Source organism: Alexandromys fortis, unplaced genomic scaffold, assembly GCF_014885135.2.
Source record: "Alexandromys fortis isolate MF-2015 unplaced genomic scaffold, M_Fortis_MF-2015_v1.1 scaffold_17, whole genome shotgun sequence".
Lineage (NCBI taxonomy): Eukaryota > Metazoa > Chordata > Mammalia > Rodentia > Cricetidae > Alexandromys > Alexandromys fortis.
Genome location: NW_026067896.1, coordinates 447761 through 469282, shown reverse-complemented (window position 1 = coordinate 469282; position 21522 = coordinate 447761). Strand labels below are relative to the sequence as shown.

At 40.5% G+C, this 21522-nt stretch overlaps 1 protein-coding gene and 1 pseudogene across 2 annotated transcripts in view; both read right to left on the bottom strand.

Moving 5' to 3' along the window:
• LOC126513887 (POU domain, class 5, transcription factor 1-like) overlaps positions 1-21522 on the bottom strand; it is a 467898-nt pseudogene that overhangs the window by 22596 nt on the left and 423780 nt on the right.
• Cpq (carboxypeptidase Q) overlaps positions 1-21522 on the bottom strand; it is a 331662-nt gene that overhangs the window by 136075 nt on the left and 174065 nt on the right. For both annotated transcript variants that reach the window (XM_050162425.1, XM_050162417.1), the window contains one exon: positions 5767-5878. In XM_050162425.1, the coding sequence (XP_050018382.1) occupies positions 5767-5878 (112 nt within the window). The remainder of the gene's footprint in view (positions 1-5766; positions 5879-21522) is intronic.

The window sequence follows — 21522 nt, the reverse complement described above, 5'->3', positions numbered from 1 at the left end:
TGGTCATTCCTCTTTCACCCTCCCCACTCCTTACTTACTAGTTATATCAGCAAAGTATTCAATCTAATAGCTATATCAAGAGTTCCCCCCTCTTTTTGTCTCTTTTTTTTTTAATAGGGAGCTATTGGAAACATTTTTCTTATAAGAAGAAGACATGCATATTATGCAAGAGCTTGACATTTTGCAGACATATCAAGGGGAATGTGTACATCTCCTGCCATTCTGCAGCCCTTGTTTTTCCATCCCAAGACTTTCCTGACCACACCTTCCTCCCTTTAACATATGCATTGCTGCTGAGAATTCCTGACTCTGTCCCCTTGTACTTCAGGAATTCCTATTTGTCTTTACTGAACAAAGCTCAAGAATGCAAGAATCACCATGTTGAGGTTGCTCTGCCCAGCCAAACAAACTGCCTACACCCTTCCCTCGGCAGGTATCCAAAGTCAATTGCACACGTCACAGTTAGGGAGTGTCTGATGCAATGTTATGGCTGCTTTGGAATCAAGTATCTCTTCTACTTCAAGGATGTCAAGGTCTGTGTTTCCCTCCTCTTTGGTCCAGGCATGTAGGATATGACAGGCTATCAGCACATCAAACACTTGTTAAGTGAGTGAGCAAAGGAGCACATGAATAAATATCTTTTAAGAGCAGCCTCTCATGCTTGGTAATAATCACAACCAGAATGATCACACTTCATATTTTAGATGTATGTTTCTCAAATGTCTCACATTTCAATAGCCAGGCAATGTTCTCCCTTCCTTTTCTTTCATTTCTTTAGAATCAAAATCCACAAATTCCAACTTCATAGAACATGATAAAACTGGAAGAATTTTGGAGTAGGAGACGCTTTACTTTTTGAATGACAAATGAACACTGTTAAGTATTGCAGTTTTGGTCTCAAGTTTTGTCCACTGACACCAGAAAGTTCCAGGAAATGACAACTCAAATAAACGGCTTCACATCCAGTAAAACACACACACACACACACACACACACACACACACACACACGAGATTCAATAGTACTTCACAGCAAACAGCTGCCGATGATGGTTACTTAGGAATGATTAATTATATTTACAAAACACAAATGTCTTTTGATTAATTGAATATAATTTAAGCTGGTGGCTTGGGCAAAAGAGTGCATCTATAAGAGTTGTAAAGTAGGAAGACAAAGGAGAATACGGTAGAAGGCTAAGTCTTAGAAAAAAGGTTCTCAAATATCAGAGAGCCCCACTGGACCAACGCTTCAAATTAACAAGGCACTGAGGGACTCCAGTGTCTAAGCTGCCTGACAGCTCATCCAAGGGAGAGCATCCAAGAGGAGTGTCATTTTTCCTGGGAAAAGATTTCCACAGAGCTTTCATAATCAAACAATTTAGCCTCGATGTAATTAAGTAATATAATTATGAACCCATTTTGGGGGAGAGGGTCTCAGGTTTTACTGCTTCTTTTCCTTTCTTTTTGGTGATGCTGTTGATAAACTTGGGATTTCAAATATGCTAAGCAATGCTCTCCTATGTACTCCATTCTCATCTAAGCTCATCTAGAATTTCTGGTGCATATTCAGAGCTAGTAAGTCACACACTGGATCCCGACCTGCATGTTAAAACACATAGGTAATCTACCAACAGAAAATTCAAAGTCAATTGTTAAATTCTACATAGATCAGAAGACATCTAAGACACAATAATTTCATATAAAAATAGGAAGTGTAAAGGAGTCTTTAGGCTTCCATTATACCAGAAATGGTGGCTTAAAAGGCAAAGGGAAAGATTATGTTAGTGAAACTATGGCAGCTGACTCTAGAATTGCACTATTATAACCAAAATATCAAGAAGGCAGAGTGGTCATTAGTGGGGCAAGAGGTTAAAACAACACGAACTTCTCTTGTACTAAAGTTGTTTTTCAGAGCCATGCTTATTAAGTCATAAAATATAACATTTATGGAGAGATTGGGCTGGGTTAGGCCCTGTTGTAAATTGATTGGTTAATGCTTCATTTAATTTTCAAAACAAGCATGAGAAATAGAAACTATTGTTATCTTTATTTCCTAGCTGGGTCAACTGAGGCACAAAAAGTCAAATAAAATAACCAAAGGTTAAAGTTAGATAACTAGGAAGGTGGGGATTTGAGGTATGAACAATAAAGGTTGTCGAGCTCCAGTTTCCTGTGGGTTTTTTTTTAAGACAGGTTTTTTTGTTTAGTGTGTGTGTGTGTGTGTGTGTGCGTGCGTGCGTGCGTGCGTGCGTGTGTGTGTGTGTGTGTGTGTGTGTAGCAATGACTGTCCAGGAACTTGGTCTGTACAGCAGGATAATCTCTAAATTAGAGATCCACTTGCCTCTGCCTCTTGTTAATGCTAGAATTAAAGGTGTGGAGCACCATGCCCAGATCAGTGTCCTGTGTTTTTAACAGTATGTTGATGCTGCCTCACAACACATGCTCAAAAGAAACACTGCTCTTTATTTTGTAGTTTAAGTTATATGTTCATAGACATTTTCAGAAATCTTTCAGAGATTAAACTATGAACTTAAAAGACGGATCAGTAGCTACCAAAACCAAACCAAACCAACAACAATAACAACAAAAAAACCACCCACCCAAACAACAACAACAACAACAAAAACTGTAACCCACATTCTCAGAGTTGGTACTATAGATACTTCATTCATCTCTGCATGTTGTTTGACATTTATCCATGAAATTGAATTGAAATCAATTAACAGCAGTTTAGGGGTCCATGCTGAGGACCAGACCACAGATATTCAATATGCAGAGAATACCCAGTTTTCGTTTCAATCTAGAGCAAATAAAATTCCCTGGAAGATTATAATTGAATACGGAGGAAGAGAATGAAGTGCAGAGTGTTCAGATGATCTGTCCAAGGCCAGGAAAGTACAGTCTGTAGAACAGAGTGACCTAAAACACAATTCAGATGAACTAGTTTCTTTTTTATTCCACCAATCCATTTCCATCAAATTGGTGAAACACATTGAAATAAAATTAATTTCCAGAATAAACATCTGTGTTCTATAAGAACGAATGTTTGATTTCTGCATATTTTCCCCCAACCATTTTGTTCTGGATTGAGAGGGAAAGGGAGAGACCACCAAGGAATGGGAATGAGGGCCACATAAAATCTAGACCTTCTCTGAAGGTATACATTTGGATTTTATTGAGCATTTTCTCTCTTGAACCTGGCCGAGTTGTAAAATTAGTCATTCAAACACTTTCTCTGCTCACAGCAATGCCTGTAGGCAAATGTGGAGATCTCCAGCTCTGGATCAAGGCTCTCAAAACAGAGAGCATGCCCTAATCCCCCTGTGTGCCTGGCATCTACAAAGGATTTTACATGGCGGCTGCTCAGTGTATCTTTTCTATCATGCATGGCAATGATGATGATGACGGACTGCTAAGAATGTGCAATTCAAGATTTCCAATTAGTTTCTTTATTTTTTCCAAAAGATCCTGTGTCAGGTTATCTAGAGATACTTTATTGTTTACTTATGCGTCTTTTAAATCAGAGCATTTGTTCTCACCTTCCAATCCAAGGATATCTGACAATATCTAGAGACATTTTCACGTTACAATTTTGGGGGGTTGTAGTGGATGATATTGGCAAGTAGTGGGTAGAGTCTGGGGATCTTATAAAATCCCGCACCACAATCTGAAAATGTCAATAGTGCTAAGGTTGGAAAACACATAAAAATATCACAAAATGGTTTTTCAGTTCTACACTTAAAACCACAAGTAAGATAAAAATAAAAATACTGCACCAAAGATTTGCTTAAAACAAGACCATTTTGGCAATCTTCTGTTAGGAAGACCAGCAATATTTGCTTTTTGAGATGGTGTTTCATGTAGCCCAGGCTGGCTTTGTACTCACTATGTACCTGAGGATGACCTTGAATTCTTGGTCTGCTTGCACTTATTTCTTGATTACTACAACAGCAGGTAGGCACCACCATATCCATTTTTATGAATTGTTGGGGCTAATGATTTCTTATTTATGTTTTAATAAATAAAGCTTGCTTAGAGATCAGAAGAGCAAAGCTAAGCCACTAAAGGTCAGGCAGTGGTAGCACACACCTTTAATCCCAGTAGTCAGGAGTCATGCCTTTAATCTCAGTACTAGAGGGAAAACAAAATGGGAGGAGAGGCTTGGAATGGGAGGAGAGGCTTGGTCTGTTTAGTCAGCTTAGTCTGTGGTTGCCCAGGTTTGGCAGAGGTAAGATTTCTCTAGCCGCTTAGTTGCTTTGCTTTTCTGGTTTTCAGAAATTTCCCCAATTTCTGTCTCTGGGTTTTCATTATTTGCGCTACATTGGGGATTGAACCAATGCCTTCATGCATGTTAGCCAGACATTCTACCAACTAGAATGCATCTCAGATAAGTAATTTTTAATTTACCTCTGTAGAAGACTAGAAGATTCTATAAAAATTATAGAAAATAATGAGTTTGGGACATATGTTGTTGTGAGATATATGTATACTATGTGAAGATATATTACTGTGATTAGTTTAATAAAGAACTGAAAACCAATAGCTAGGCGGGAGGTATAGTGGGACTTGTAGGCAGAGAGAGGAAGTAGGAGAAGATAATTGTTAGAGTTAAAATCTTTCCTTTTTATTTAGACAAAAAGGGGAAATGTTGTAGGATATTTGTATTCTGTGTGAATGTGTATTGCTGTAATTGGTATAGTAAAAAGCTGAATAGCCAATAGCGAGGCAGGAGGTAGAAGCAGGATTTGTGGGGACAGAAAGAAAGAGAAGGCTGAATCTAGGTACATGGGAGGTTCCAGGAGCCAGAGAGAGGAAATAGGAGATCCAAGATCTAAGAGAGGTAATGCCACATGGTAGAATGTAGATTAATAAAAATATGGGTTAATTTAAGTTATAAGAGCTAGTGGGACAGGCCTAAGCTAAGACCAAGATTTCATAATTAATAAGTCTCCATGTCATTATTTGTGAGCTAGTGTCTCAAAGAAAAATCTTATTACAATACATGCTTAAATAAACAATAAATTTTTTACTTCCATACCATCTAAAACAGAACTTACTCTACTGCTACCACACAGGACTGCCTGCTGATGAAGCACTTTAAAACCACCACTGTCTGGTTTAGACAGGGAACTCTTGATTCAGACTATTCTGCTGTTTCTAATCACACTCCATATGCACCCTTTTGACCAGAACATCAACAGTAAATGTACACACTTTATTTGCATATATGGTCATCAAAAGAAGCTATTTTTGCTATTAGCCATGTTTTTTAATGCCTGTTCTTCTCAACCATATCTAGATCCAGTTTCTCAAACTGGATTCCTACCGTGGCTATGGGAATCATTCTTTTACCACTAACACACTCGGATTTCTATAGAAAAATGACAGATGTTTCCACTATTCTCACAGCTTGGTGCTATCTTAAGAGGAGATGATAAGGAAGTGGAGAGAAGTTGATTTTTCACAGCTTTTAGCCATGGTCTTATACAGTCTCCAACTATGTGGTTACATTTGTTCTGGTTTTATTTGCTTGTTCATTTTCCTCAGTGAATGACAATAATATTTGGTACTTCAGATGTCTGCAGTACACTTGAATAAAAATTTCTGAATAATTCTGTCCTGGGAGAAAACTGAGAAAAAAAATATAAACCACAGGAGAATCTTTGAACACACCACAAAAATGAACCCATTATGGAGTTTATATAGAGAGTTAACACTTCATTATTGAGACCCTCAAGACTTGGTTAAAGACTTTCTAAATATTTACCAAGATCTTTAACAAGTGAGAGTGCTTCCCATGATATGAAGGCTCCACCACCGTCGTCCATGGCACCCTGCCCAACATCCCAGCTGTCCAGATGTCCACTGACCAGTACAACCTAGAATAAATAGTAAAAGGAAGAAAACACTAAGCAAAATGACATCAAAGAAGACATATCCAGGTATTTCAAACATCAAGATCAGAAGTCTTATATTTGTTTCTTAGAAGACACACATTGTTTCTAGTAGGGAACATGGTACAACAGCATTGGTATAATTCCAAATTCATTCTTAGAGTGGTAAAAGTCCTCCCTTTGTGCCTCTGTATCAATAATATAATCCTGACTACTAAAGGCATTTGTTTATTGCTGAATGGTTTTTAAAGCTTGTAAATTTTTTTTTTTTTTTTGCCAGGCAATGGTGGCACATGCCTTTAATCCCAGCACTCAGGAGGCAGAGGCAGGCAGATCTCTATGGGTTTGAGGCCAGCCTGGTCCATAGAGTGGGTTCCAGGACAGGCTCCAAAGCTACACAGACTTGAAAAACCAGAGAAAGCATTCATACATAATTGATAGTAGATGTAAAAGCAAAGGGTAACCAAGCTACAATCCACAACCCCAGAGAAGCTAGGTAAAAAGAGGGATCCTAAGAGGGACACACATGGAGGACCCTAGGAAGGAAAACAGCTAAGATCTCCTGGGCAAGCTGGGAGAGGGATAGAAGGGAGGGGATGGAGGATAGGAACATGAGGGATCAAGAAGACAGAGAGTTGGGGGAGGGACAGACTGAGAGAGTAATGGAAGCGACATCTTGATAGATGGAGCCATTAAGGGTTAGGGAGAATCCCCCTGGTGTTATAGAAATTCTCAGTAATCTACGATGACCCCAGTGACGACTCCTAGCAATAGTGGAGTGGGTGCCTGAAAGGGCCTTCCCCTTTCATCAGATTAGTGATTGCCCCAATGTCATCATAGAACCTACATCCAGTAACTAGTGGAAGCAGATGCAGTGACCCACAGCCAAGTACTGGGCTGAGCTCCTGGTGTTCAGTTGAAGAGAGGGAGGAAAGATCATATGAGCAAGTGGGGGGGGGTCAAGATCATGATGGGAAAAACCACAGAGACAGCTGACCTGAACTAGTGGGAACTCACGGACTGTGGACTGACAGCTGGGGAACCTGCATGGGACGGAACTAGACCCTCTTAATGTGGTTGACAGTTATGTGGCTTGATCTGTTTGGCAGGAGGGTGGGGACTGGCAGTCAAACCATTACCTATTACAGGTGTATAAACTGGCTTTCTGGAGTCTTTCCCTATGGTGGGATACTTTGCTCAGCCTTAAAACCGGGGTGGGGATGAGGGGAGGGGCTCAAGTTGGTGTCCTAGACCTTGTTGACTCCCCAAGGAAAACCTTAACCCCTCTGAGGAGTGGATGGGGGATGGAAAGGGAGAGGCGGGAGAAGGGGAGGGAGAACTGAGTTTAATATGTAAAATGAAAAGTAAATTTTTAATAAAAAAATAAAAAAACAAACAAAAAATTACTTTATAGTTTAAAGTCAAAATTACATAAAAAACCAAGCTCAAAACTTTGATATTTTCAACTGGTTATTGATTCTAGATCTGGAATCTGTACCTACGGACAGTGAACATACATACAGTCTATGACCCAGAAATCTTACTCCTAGTTGTATGGTGTATTCAGAAGTGTGTGTGTGTGTGTGTGTGTGTGTGTGTGTGTGTGTGTGTGTGTGTGCTTTAACTATGGCAGTTTTCATAACAGAATATTAATAGCCATGCCCTTCTCTGAAAGAAAGATACCCAAATGCCTGTTAAAAGTAAAGTGAACAAGTTGTTGGAGCAGCACACGGCAGTAAAAGAAACAAATACAACACATGATAAACAGCAAGAGGAAGAAGAGAAACTAGACACAAAATAATAACACTGTGTACAACTCATCTACATAATCATAAAGCCAGACAAAACAGGAAAGTGGCTCCCTTTGTCAGAGTGTGAGAACGGGAGCAGGTACAAGGTGAGATTTGGAGAGTTGGCGTATTTCTCATGGGATCAGTGGTAGGTGTGCTTAGCTCACACACTTAGCATGTCTGAACTCTCCCTGACAATATAAACTCAACATTTTTAGAAGTTCAGCCTATTGATATTGATGCATGGTAAGCTGTCAGAAAAACCAAAGCTGAATAAATCGTTTTGATTGCTAGAATGAAAATTCACCATAACCTTGGGGAGAGTTGTGGCCTAAAATATTACTGTGACCTTTGCACTGCCTGCTCACTGAGCAGCTGAAAGATCTCCTAGTGACTTACAGGCGACCCAGCCTAGAATGACTTCATTGTAGTCACAAACAAGGATAATGCCCCAGACTAATAAATGGTCATGTAATGAACCCAAATGGATTGTTTCTAAGGGGGGAATTAAAAACAAAACAAAAACAAAGAAAAAAGAGCATGTTGCAATAGCTGAGTCTTCTGACTGAGAAAGTGGTGTCACCCCAGAGAAGTCGGGGTGTACTATCATATTCTCACGGCCCAGGACCATCGTCCCAGTAAAGCTGCAGTAGACTAAAATGTCAAATGTGCTTTAATTAACTTCTGTCTTAGTTCATTCAGGAGTAACCACATTAAGGTAGCCATCATTTTATATTTCTGACTTCTTTCACAATTATTGAGGTCATTTCATAACTGTATTTCTTTGTATCTCTTACACACTTCCACCCTCCAGATAGTAATTACTGCTTACATTAGCAGTTATGACAAGAAAGATGGCTTGGAGTAATAAAAAATTAAATTTATATTACATGATCAGAACTTTGGCACAGTGCTATACAAGAAAAATATATATCATTTTGATTGTGAGAGTTTTAAAACACTTTTCAAACAATAAAATGTTTGGGGCCACAATATGATAGTTATAAATTCAGAATCTCTTTTAATAGGGTAACAACAAAATCACCTCTAATTTAGTTCCATTTAAAAGGCAAATTTGAAATTTTCTCATTGGAAAAGCTTCTACATATATGTAGAAAATAGTAGTGAAAATTTCATTCAATATGGTATCAGGCCAGTCTCTAAAACTCTAACACAGCCTAGAAGGAAACCATGCAGAAAAACATACAAATTCACAAAAAATGTCCTGGGCCAGGGTCAGAGACAAAAGAACATTAATTGCAATAAAGTTGGATCTAATTTAAGTAAGCAAAACAGAAACAGACTTTCCAGAGCAGAAGAAAACTCAGGGTTCACTAAATTTAGCACCTGGTAAAGGGAAAATCATCCCTTCCTTCTAATCCCTAAAGCATCAACAGCTTTATCCCCCATAGCTTAGAAGAGCTCACCAACTCTGGCTGAATATGGAAGGAACCAGCATAGGACCGAAGTAGGCCCTCTGAACATGTGTGACAGTTGTATGGCTGGGGCAGTCTGTGGAGCCACTGGCAGTGGAACCAGGATTTATCCCTGCTCCTTGTACTGGCTTTTACCCATTAGCTCAGGTAAGCTGTTTCAGCGGGTGTCCCCATCATGGTCTTGACCTCTTTGCTCATAGTCTCACTCCACCCACTCTACAACTGCACTTTGGGAGTTCAAACTAGTGCTGTGGCTCTCTGCTTCTGCTTCCATCAGTTGCTGGATGAAGGTTCTATGGCAACATTTAAGATAGTCATTAATCTGACTACAGGGCAAGGGCAGTTTGGGCACCCTCTCTACTATTGCTTACGGTCTTAGCTGGGGTCATCTTTGTGGATTCCTGGGGATTTCTCTAGTGCCAGGTATCTCGCTAGTTCCATAAGGGCTCCCTCAACCAAGATATCTCTTTCTTTTCTCTCCATCTCTGTCCTTCCCCCATCTTGTTTATCCCTCAAGTTCTCCCCACCCCCTCCCTGGGCTTTCTGTTTTTCAACACCAACTGCCTAGGGATGTGTTTTCCCAGGTTCAACCACCAGAGTATATGTAGATGCCACCACAGCTGTAGAAGGGGCCTCACCAAATTCTTAGTAGGCAGGAATACATGCAAGACTTGTCTTCATCTCATGATACTGCCTTTTCAGGATGCAAAATTCAAGAGTTGTGTGGTCATAAAGTTTTGCACCAAGGCACCTGGAAGCCACTGGGGCCATGTAATCTATGGAAGGGTCAGGTTCTCTTATGTAAGCTTATGCAGGTATTTATCTAAAGGTGATCATACTCATTGATAAACTATCAGTAACAGGGTGCTCCTGTAATAGTTGCCCGATCAGAAGTCAGAAACATATTTGTGTCTTTTGCTTCTGTGGTTTATTTGAAGATGTTTCATGCTCTTAGGTTTATTTTTATGAGGTATATTTTAAGGCATTGCAGGAGTCTCAGGGCCACAACATTCGAAGACTGGCATATGGTCAATCCCAGGAAACCCTCAATTTTATAGCAACAAAAGTAATTAAGTTTTTGAAAAAGATGATTTATTAAAAACGAGGCGGAGAACCCAGGCCAAGAGCTACTGCTATCATGTTCCTCTGGATTCTTCACAATAGATGATGTGAAATCCACTTTTGATTTATTTTCTTTAGTATGTAATCTTTTACTTGACAGCAAACAGAATCTGCCATATTATGCCTATGCATGCAAGTGTAATGAGGGTGCTTAGCAATGTATCCCCACCAGACTGACATGGACAAGTTAGTAGTCTTCTCTAGAGTATGTTTCCTTATCTTTGGAGTGAGAGTCATAACACAAACCTATTTGTGAAGTCTGTTGTGAGAGTTAAACATGATGATTTATCACTATCATGTGCCTGGCACAAATACAAACTCCTTAAATGTTTGCCCTTATTGATTTTGCCCTAATCATATCAAGATGGCCTCAGAAATTGCACACAATTCTCTCTTGGAAAGAGTTCCTTGGGCTTTTGTAGAATACTCATAGATTTCCACTGATTGCTTCACAAGGCAGTAGTTCGATGGAGAATTCTGTGTGCTGCTGGTTTGAAGTGGAGGGAGTATCAGTCACAAGCACATGCTCTTTAGAAATGTGACAAGTATTCTGAAAATGTTGTTTGCTGAGCCCAATTTAAAACAGCATGAACTGATTCCACTTGAAGGCACACATGTGCGATGAGAGAGCTGGGTTATATTCTCATTTGTATAATGTTTTGCAAAGGGTGAAAAGTCTTAGCTTAGGCAATGGCAAACACTTAGCCGTCTCTCAGGAACCCTGGAGTTACTAGGAGACTCAGAATCACTAGGTTTGAATCAAAGCTTTCACCATGCATCTGAGGTTAGTTTCTTGTAGTCCATGTTTCAGTTCAGATGGCAGTAACAGCTGGTAACACTGGCATGGTTTGGCTATCTGTCTACCAGGGCTTGACTACAGAGAAAAAGCATCAAAGGCTTGGCTTAGTTCATGGAGAAATGAGAAGCCTACGCTGGTATAAAAAGTATTTCCTGATACCACATTTGGGTACCTTGTGGCGTGGGGACATTGCTCAGATTAGAAAGTGGGGAAAAAAGGGGACTGCTGATTTTTATTCTTATTTCAGACACTGTTTAAAGAACTAAGAAGATGCACTGGCCTGTGAAAGGGGTCCTTTTATCTGTTTTAACCTGAGATCTAATCATTTATGACTTAAGATCCTCATATATTTATTCAATAAACTGAAATAAGGCAAGAGACATCACAACGCTGCCTTTGAACTCTTTCCTGTGAGTGAAGATCACAGGCTTTAGAGTCCTCTGCCATTGACTGGGTGGGGACTCCCAGGTAGCCCTTCAGCTGTCTGAGCCCCCTCCCTATCTCTCTCTCGGTCTCTTTCTTTCTGTTTTTGTTTTTCGAGACAGGGTTTTTTCTGTTCAAACAGTCCTGACTGTTCTGGAACTCACTATGTAGACCAGGCTGGCTTCAAGCTCACAGAGTTGCACTTGCCTCTGCCTCCCGAGTGCTGGGATTAAAGACGTGTGCCAGTACCACCTGGCTGAGCTCTACAAGAAGTAGAAGTTAACAAGTGTCCTCGGTGCTACTGCAATAGCCATGACTCAGTGCGCCACTTGCAACTGGAGAGATGTACTATCCATCTAGTTTCATAATCTGCCTGAGATTTTTATCTGTTTTATTATTATCAGAATGTCTGCCAAACAGATATGTGTGTTGCTATTAATGAGGCTTTCTCTGAGAGAAATTCTCAGGCAGTTGCGGGACAAGGAATAACGTTGGGTGGAAGAGAGCTACGACCAGGCCATACTAGGAAACGTTTGAAAATGCAAAGTTTGGTATCTCCAAGTGTCTAATAGACATCTGCTGAGTATAGGAGATGTTGAATTTCCACCACAGTATTCAACTGAAAGATACCAAACTCTCTCTATTTCCTTCATATACATCCTCATGGGTCTGTAATACAGTAGCATGAACTCAAGCTGATTTCTCTGTTTAGTAATAAAGTATGATCAAAATGAAGCTTGTTTATTCTTTTGAAGAAAGCAAACAATGTTCCTTCTTTGATCAATGTACACTTAAAACCCATTTCCCGTTAATTACTCCAACCTTTATAATTTTAGTGACATAAACATATTAAAGAAGTTTACTTTCAACTACTATGCAATATAAGTCACTTTATCTCAGTGACCAGAATAAACATGAGCATCTTTTTAAAAGATTAATCCTTACTATATCCTGCAAAGGTCAGAATTATGGACAAGAAATTAAAATAAGAAATGAAACATATCTTAAAAGTTAAAAAAGAGACTTCTGGTCAACACGTTGGAGTAAATTTACATTTACTTCTCCAAACATGTAACAAACAGAGTGGAATAATATAATGGTGAAAAGCAAAAGGTAACAATTTGTGTCCAAGAAACAGAGAAGCTCTACTTGGCACCGAACCCACTTGAGAGGAGATGATAAGCTGGGTGAAGGTGCAGGATTCTTCTGCACCCTTTGGGAGATTCTCTTAGTTTCCTTTAGACCTTTTGTGATGCAGTCTTAAAAGTATAGGGGCTGGAGAGATGGCTCAGAGGTTAAGAGAACTGGCTTCACTTCCAAAGGTCCTGAGTTCAATTCCCAGCAACCACATGGTGGCTCACAACCATCTGTAATGAAATATTCTGCCCTCTTCTGGCCTGCAGGGACATATGCAGGCAGACCACTGTATACTTAATAAATAAATAAATCTTTAAAAAAAAGTATAGGGGCTAATATTTATTGTAAGACTGAAAAGAGCACGTCCTTGTCAATTCTATGTCCAGTACGCTCTCAATATTAGAACTTTATATACCCAAATTTTCTCTGTGTGTATGCATTTTAAATCCAAGGCATTTAGAGAATACTGTGACAATGTAGAGCCTGCCATAGGAACTGGTTTAACATTTAACCCTGGATTTCTGAAATATTTTATCCATTTACCAAAGCACTATGGGCTAGAGACAGAGTGATGAAAACACCGTAGAAATTCTCTTCTGAATCCACATTCCAGCTAAAGGACAGGTTGACCTACTAGTGGTCAAGATAACTCTAGGCAATGGTAAGTGCAGTGAAATCAAATGCTGTGCCAGAGGCATAGGACTTGGTGGCTATGAAGATAAAGTCTGAGTTGAGATGGGCATGATTACGGCTAATCAAGTGAAAAGTCGGGAAAGAACTGTAGCCAAAGAGAGCGCAAATAGAGGCCCATGCATGGCCATCGGGTGAGTTCTGAGGGCTATTTCAGAACAACCTGATCTCATTCAGAAGAGTGTGATCCAGGGCCTCCATTTAAGGTCATGCTCAACTTCCTTAGCGATCAGGGAAATGCAAATCAAGACAACTTTAAGATACCATCTTACACCTGTCAGAATGGCTAAAATCAAAAACACCAATGATAGCCTTTGCTGGAGAGGTTGTGTAGAAAGGGGTACACTCATCCATTGCTGGTGGGAATGCAAACTTGTGCAACCACTCTGGAAAGCAGTGTGGAGGTTTCTCAGGAAATTCGGGATCAACCTACCCCTGGACCCAGCAATACCACTCTTGGGAATATACCCAAGAGAGTCCTTATCACACAACAAAAGTATATGCTCTACTATGTTTATAGCAGCATTGTTTGTAATAGCCAGAACCTGGAAACAACTTAGATGCCCTTCAATTGAAGAATGGATGAAGAAAGTATGGAAAATATACATATTAGAGTACTACTCAGCAGTAAAAAACAAGGACTTCTTGAAGTTTGCAGGCAAATGGATGGAAATAGAAAACACCATCCTGAGTGAGGTAAGCCAGACCCAAAAAGAGGAACATGGGATGTTCTCACTCATATTTGGTTTCTAGCCATAAATAAAGGACATTGAACCTATAATTCGGGTTCTTAGAGAAGCTAAATAAGGAGAACCCAAAGAAAATCATATAGGCATCCTCCTGAATATTAACCTTCATCAGGCCATGAAAGGAGACAGAGACAGAGACCCACATTGGAGCACCGGACTGAAATCTCAAGGTCCAAATCAGGAGCAGAAGGAGAGAGAGCACAAGCAAGGAACTCAGGACCGCGAGGGGTGCACCCATACACTGAGACAATGGGGATGTTCTATCAGGAACTCACCAAGGCCAGCTGGCCTGGGTCTGAAAAAGCCTGGGTTAAAACCGGTCTCACTGAACATAGTGGACAATGAGGACTACTGAGACCTCAAGAACAATGGCAATGGGTTTTTGATCCTACTGCACCTATTGGTTTCGTGGGAGCCTAGGCAGTTTCGTGGATGCTCACCTTACTAGACCTGGATGGAGGTGGGTGGTCCTTGGACTTCCCACAGGGCAGAGAACCCTGATTGCTTTTTGGGCAGACGAGGGAGGGGGACTTGATTGGGGGAGGGGGAGGGAAAGGGGAGGCGGCGGTGGGGAAGAGACAGAAATCTTTAATAAATAAATAAATTAATTAAAAAAAGAAATATTTTAAGTGTCACAAGTACTGGTTGAATTAAATTTGAGAATTATGATGAATATACCAATTTAGGAAAAAATAAAAACAACTAAAAGTTAACATCTAGACATGCTGATAGGGAATGCTTTCTCTAATAGTGACTTGCAATAAATTCAGTTTAAAAAAATGACCATGAAAGATTCAACATAGAAAACTAAGATGTAATTCTCAGAACTATTTTTCTAATCATGTACAATTATTGACTTATTTTGTTTTTGAAATGAAAATGATTTGCATATCTACTTATTATAGAAGTTCTGTGGGAGGAAGCCAGAGGGAAGGACAATTCTGGAGGGGAGGTACCTGTCTACCAAGAACAACAAGGGAAGACATGAATGTAACTCAGGCACCAAACAAGTGGAGCAAGTGTGATAGCTGAGAACAGGGTGAAGATGTGACTTCTTACAGAGCTGACTGGAAAGTTAACAGTCAGGAAACAAGCCCAAGCCGAAGAACCTATGCCATTGTTGGCACCAATGGGTCAGCAGGGCCCATGGGCTCTCCAGTATGTGAAACAAGTAGTCACTGCTCAGACAAATCACTTAGGTTTGTTGATACTCACAGCACATTCACTGTTGTGTGGAGAGGAGACTTGGGCATATCTAAGTGCAGAATGACAGTATCGAGACTGTCCTAAGAAGTGATGCTATTTAGGAACAAGTAGAAACCAGTAGATGGAGATTTACATCAGGCAGACATGATGAAATGGGAGCCATCAAACACAGCAGAAGAAGCAGTGTGTTTTAGTCAAAAGTAGAATTATTATAATCAATAGAGCAGATTATTTTACAGAAGTGGAAGAACTTCCAAATTTCAGATCTATCTTGAAAGAGGTGTCAAGTTTGATATAAATACAAAAACTAAACCTGCTGCTTGGCATTCAGAAACTGCTCAATCAAGTCTTTTATAGGATGGAACATTCTGACTAAGTCAATTTCCTGATTAGCTAGATTAGATTTTTAAAACAGAATTGTCAATCTTTCTTACAAGTACCAGCTAAGATCAATGGAACAGTATAGATGGTTAGCTCAAAGTGCATCGGTGCATGTGTGAACAAAATAATTAAGTGTATTACAAATGGTGTATCCCAATAGCAGAATGTCCTGGGCTTTATGAAACATGCATAGCAACTGTAAATGAATTGATAGAAACTTGGGTTTTCTCTTTCCACCCAGAATTGTCATGGACATTCCCACTTCCACTTTGTAGTTCACTGAGATCTCTACCTATGCCAATCCTTACTGGTCTGGAGCAGTTTGCCCCCAGGAGGGCAGGATCCAAGGCTGCCTTGATCATTATCCAACCTCTACTGCCTTAGGACGCCCACAGGTTAGTCTCCAGCGATACTTCCTCTTCTGTGGGATCCAGATGTGACATTTGTCTGCATTTGCTTAAAGCAATCTCATTCTATAACCCCAGAACACTGCAGAGAAGCTCTCTATAAGCAATGCAGTAAAAAGCACCAGGATGTAGAGTGAGCCTCTTACCCTGCCACTACAGCTGGAAAGAAGGGGCATTTTATACCTTTTAGGAAGTGCAGTCTATGGAAGGCAGAATTCGAGCTATTTTCCTCTATCAAGGCCACTTGAAGAGTTTGGAAAAGAGTAAATATGCCAACACTGTAACCTTTCAAAAGTACAACTATTTAAAAAGAGCACACTGGTAGTGTACTGTTCAAATATTCTAAAACAATGAGGAGCCTGACATTTTTCAAACAAATATTTTAAAACGCATGTCCACATGTGTGCTGGAAAATTAATGCCATTTGTTCAACAATAATAGACTTGGTTCATATTCACTTTCATATAGTGGATTATGTTTTCTGATTTCATTAAACCTTCAAAAGGTTACATCTGGTTGACATATGAAAAGCTCTACACCTCCAAAAGAGGAAATTTACACCAGGCCCCAGAAGGAATGGAGGAGCGGAGAACTGTGTTCCTTCCCCTCACTGATGATACATTAAAGCTTTTATTATGCCAGATGACAGAAGCAGTGGTTACAAACATGAGGCTGAGCATAAGAGGTTCTCCTTGGAGCTGAGCTCTGAGGTCTGCCTGGAGTCCCTTCTAGTGAGTCCTGGGGTTCAGGGTCTGCGACCCAAGGCTATAAAATGTAAAGCTGGTGGTCATATGTGTACTCTTGGCTGGTGACCAGGGGATGTGCTTATCAAGACATAGCTCTGGATTCAGCAAGCCATATTGAACATCATTCTGTAATTTCCTTTTTCGGACTGCTAAAAACAAACCAACAAACCAAATCCTCAGAAAGGTGTTTACTGAGAGTGACGGGGGCTGTGAGACTGTACAGAGATTAAAGTCAGACAGTCAGACTTGAAATATGCTTAGCAGCCTACTCGAACCAGGAAACAAGTGTTTGACCATGCCCAAACCGCATTACGATCAATGTGGGTTCATTACAGTGATTTCCTCAGTAAGAGCTCTAACAGACACGAATGCACACAACCTCCCCTCTCGAAAGGTTTAGTGACACCAACGACTATTGTAGTCCTGAGTGATAATAAAAGTTCTGAAACTGAGCCCAGTATGCAGCAGAGGTTGAAAATGGAAGCTTCTGCCCACTACTAGTCTCCTTAATGATCTCATCTTAGCTCATACAAACCAGGAGGGCCACGCTGCTACTTTCTAGCTGAGACATTAGATAGATATGTGACTTACCCTCCCTGTGCCTTTATTTTCTGTCCGTAAAAGGGAAATAATCATTCTGAAAGTATTAGCAGTCATGGGAACTGAACATCTACACAAATGAGGACAAGGCCTGACACATAGCTGTCAATTATAAATGATTTTCACTCATTTTATTATTTCAGTCATGGCTATACATTATATGCAAATAGATATCACCTTGATATGTACAGGGGGAAACATTTCAAATTTTTGATAATTTGCCTCTGGGTTCTTCATCTTTTCTAATTAAAATTCCTGCCTGGAAGTATCTTTTCTTCAATGCTGAAGTGCTAGAGGGCTTTCTGGGTGAAGGTCTGTGTATACCTGAAAGGCTGGCTGCTGACTCCAGCTCTCTGTCATTCAAACTACTGGACCAGAGGGAGCCCTCCAGAAAGTCAGGTTTTCAGTAAATAATGTACCTCTAGTTCTCTTGGATAGGGTTCAACAGGGTTACCCAAAAGTACCTCAAAAGAGTTTCTCACTTCTGCTCACATTAAGATTATACTAAAAGTCACTTCGAGAATTGGAAGGGAGAGGAATTCAATTGGTATTGGGTGTAGTTTCAAAGTCATTTATGGCTACCTGCATAAATGCAGGTTGCCAGGTTCCACCCTAGACCCTGAATCAAAATGTGAGCATGGGAAGCTACATTTCTATCAAGCATCCTGATACTTGTTATATCACTAGAACCACCCTATAAAGCCCCGCTCAGGAAATGGGGATGGTTCCCAAACCTATGCTGTTGGTGATGGAACGCTTGGGTTGACTGGTAGAGTAGTAGGTTATTCGATCTTGGTCACCTCTTTTATACTCCAGGGTCCTTTTCTTTATTTGTTTGGCATACACAGCCTTAGTCAGGGAATACAACCCTACAGATCACGATGGGACCATTGCAGGCTGCTGGGCAGAGCAGAAAACCCCAAGAATTTGGCTCTAAGAATGATGTCTCTGCTGATTCCTTCCTTAGTGGGACATCAAGCAAGATTATACAGTTCCCAATCAGGAAATAACCATGGGGCCTTGGGTGAAGACTAGGCATTCTAGTTAGCTCAGAGCCTGTCTTAAGGAGCATGGCAAATGTGTATCAGACAGTTTGCTGTGAGTCATTAAACTGTAAACAGTCCTTGCACAACCGTGCTATTTCAGGTTCTGCTAATGAGAGAATCTAGGCTTTTCTATAAATTATAAATCAATTTGTGCCCCCCTTTCCTGATTCAGGCACAGCAAAATAAGTTTATCTTCACTAGAGAAAAGGGAAGGATAAGGGTAAACGTTCTAGTACAGACATTACCATTAGAGAAATCCAGTATTTTAGTAGCAAAATACATGACTAAACATTTTCCTCTTTCAACATTAACTGCCCATTTTCTCTCTTCATCAGCTCCTTTTTGCACTTCTGTATCTTAGAAAACAAAAGGCAGTTACACTTGGTTAGGAGCCATGCAAGAGGACCTAACACACGTCCAAGCAAAGGTGTGTCAGTGGTGTTCACCCCATCACCAAGAAGCATGTAGAACAGCATAAATTTTCCCTTGAGTAGTTTTAGAATCATGGTTGCCAATCATGCTCATGGCAGAGGAAAAAGAAACATCACCTCTTGAAGGACTGGAGTGTGGGTCTTTGAGTGACTTGGTAAACTCTCTGGTATCCACAGCTGGGAAACTAACAGCCTTGAACTATCCTAATCTATCCATCTACTCCTCTTCTACTGAACCTCAATAACAACTCATTACTGCTAGTAGCAACCACACCATACAATGTTGAGCCACACTGTCATGCTTTGGACGGGAGCTACAAAAAAAAGAACTCTCTGCAGAATGCTAACTGGGGCAGCTGAAAGTCTGAGGCTGATTTACAAGCTGGCCAGTCAAGCCAGAAGATTAAAGAAACTAGGCACCCAGGCAAATTCAGCTGGACTGTGGAATGCAAATAAAGTTTACAAATGAGAAAAACATCAAGGTTACAATGGTGAGCGCAAGGCTAGCACAAGTTCAGCCAATCCCAGCAGCTCATTAAAAGCAGTTCTTCCCCATCCCACTGAGTCCGCTTCCTGAGTTGAAAGTTACATAAACCCTGAGGAAGCAGGGCCCCCAAACCCAACCAATGCCCACATTCTGTCCAGCTAATCACCGGGCATCAAAATACTCCCGCTCGGGGCAAATTTATAAGTCCCTATGTTTTCATTAACGTGAATCTCTCAATTTTCTAGGTCAGAGGAGCACTGGGTGATAATCGGTTTCTTGCTTGTGTGTAAGGGCAAAGACTGGCACACTGTAAGGAGCAGAGGCCACTGCTCAAGACTTAAAGAAAGCAAATGGAGTATTTGAAAGAATACAGATGGCAATCTAAAAAATAAACAAAAAGAAAGTTAAAGAATTGATAGGCTACTTTATATTACCTTAAGGAATAAATCAAGAAATCTCATAGAGTATTTAATTATCAAAGATTAACTCCAGTATTAAAACATAGATTAGTTGCTGGAATTGAAAACACTTTGTAGCATCGACTTGTCGATTCATTTAGCAAATACTCAGTAGCTTAATCTATGCCAGGACTGACATGCACCCAGAAAATACAGTGCAGGCTTCTGCCCTTCAGTAGCCAAGCTGCAAAGTCTGGAAAGAACCCTGAAGCCCACATGAGTGGCCCAGGAAGGTACACTGTGGCATGTTCAGACAAATAATTTAAGCTTATAAATAACTAATGTTTATCTTCACACAGCAAAATGGATTCAGTACTTAAAGCAAGTGTAGACAATAATAACAATTACGACGGTGATTTTATAATGCTTTCAAAAAGTAACACTACACAATATGTGAAAAATTAGCTTTAAAATTATTAGAGAGTTCATAGCCTCCCCAAACTCAGAATGGTAGGTACAAGATAAGAGGATACAAAAGGTGAGTGGAGAGGACCCTGAGGCAGGGTCAACAGGGATGATCTTAGGGAGCGGCTGAGGTCATGGATGCTCATCGTCTTACTTCGTTTCATAACTTACAGAGATGATGTATATAATCTATGGATTGTATACACATATTTTTAAAATATTCTAATATCACATGATGAAATGTTTCACAATGAACGAAGTTTATCACTTAGTTCCTTAGGCACTGATTTGAAAAGATTTGAAGACAAACTGTCCAGGTTAAAAAAACAGTACATGATTTTACTTCTGTAACAAACCAGCAGAAAAAAAGTCCCAGAAAAACCATCTGTTAGGTGTAGATTGGCCCAGGAGACTCCTTGTGCTCTGGAGCCCTGGTCTGCTCTGCTCCAGACTCAGGAAGCTGGCCGACATAGACTGCATCCTTAGTTTTCATTCCCCTTAGCTTCCCCTGGGTTCAGTCAGTGGGAAGGAGGTTGGAAGGAGTTCACTGTTGTCAGTCACATCTCTGTGTTTTCTGCAGGAAGTCCCAGCACCTGCTGTGAGGCCCTTCTCCAGCATCCCATATCCTAGCCGGTGAATATCCCTCATATGCTCCCTTGTGCTTTCCCTAAGCCCTCCCCACACCTTACACACAACCCTTTTATTAAATCTACCTCAAGTGAGCATAATTTGAGTGTATTATCTATTTCCTACCAGAATTCCAACTGATACATTATGTTTGGATAGGAAGGCATAAATAATAGGCTAACAAGATACAAAAATGAACTGGCAGGCAGTGGGGGCTTTGCCAAGGACAACACCCACACAGCTCACTGAGTGCAGAGAAGTCAAGCTGGTGCCTGCATGGAGCCTTCACTCCTACCTTGTACTCTGTCTTGGGAAGGTACTCTGCAGGCTAAGGAAAGATAAAACTGGACACCAACCCAGCCACAAAACCCTCGACCTACAGAAATCTGTCCAGCCTTCGGAATGTGCTTGGGCAATGGTGGCACAGAATTTGTGGGAGTGGTCAATCAATGTCTTATTTAACTTGAGGCCTATTCCACCAGACAAATCCATGCCTGACACTGCCTGTATGGCTAGGAATTGGATTGGAGACTAGATACCCCAGAGGCCTAGGGTAGAACCAAACACCAATGGTCTATAAAAAACAACAATGAAAAACCGAAACAAACAAAAAATCAATGAAATGACTCCTAATGATATTCTGCTATATTCATAGATGGTTGCTTGTCCAGTCATCATCAGAAAGGTTT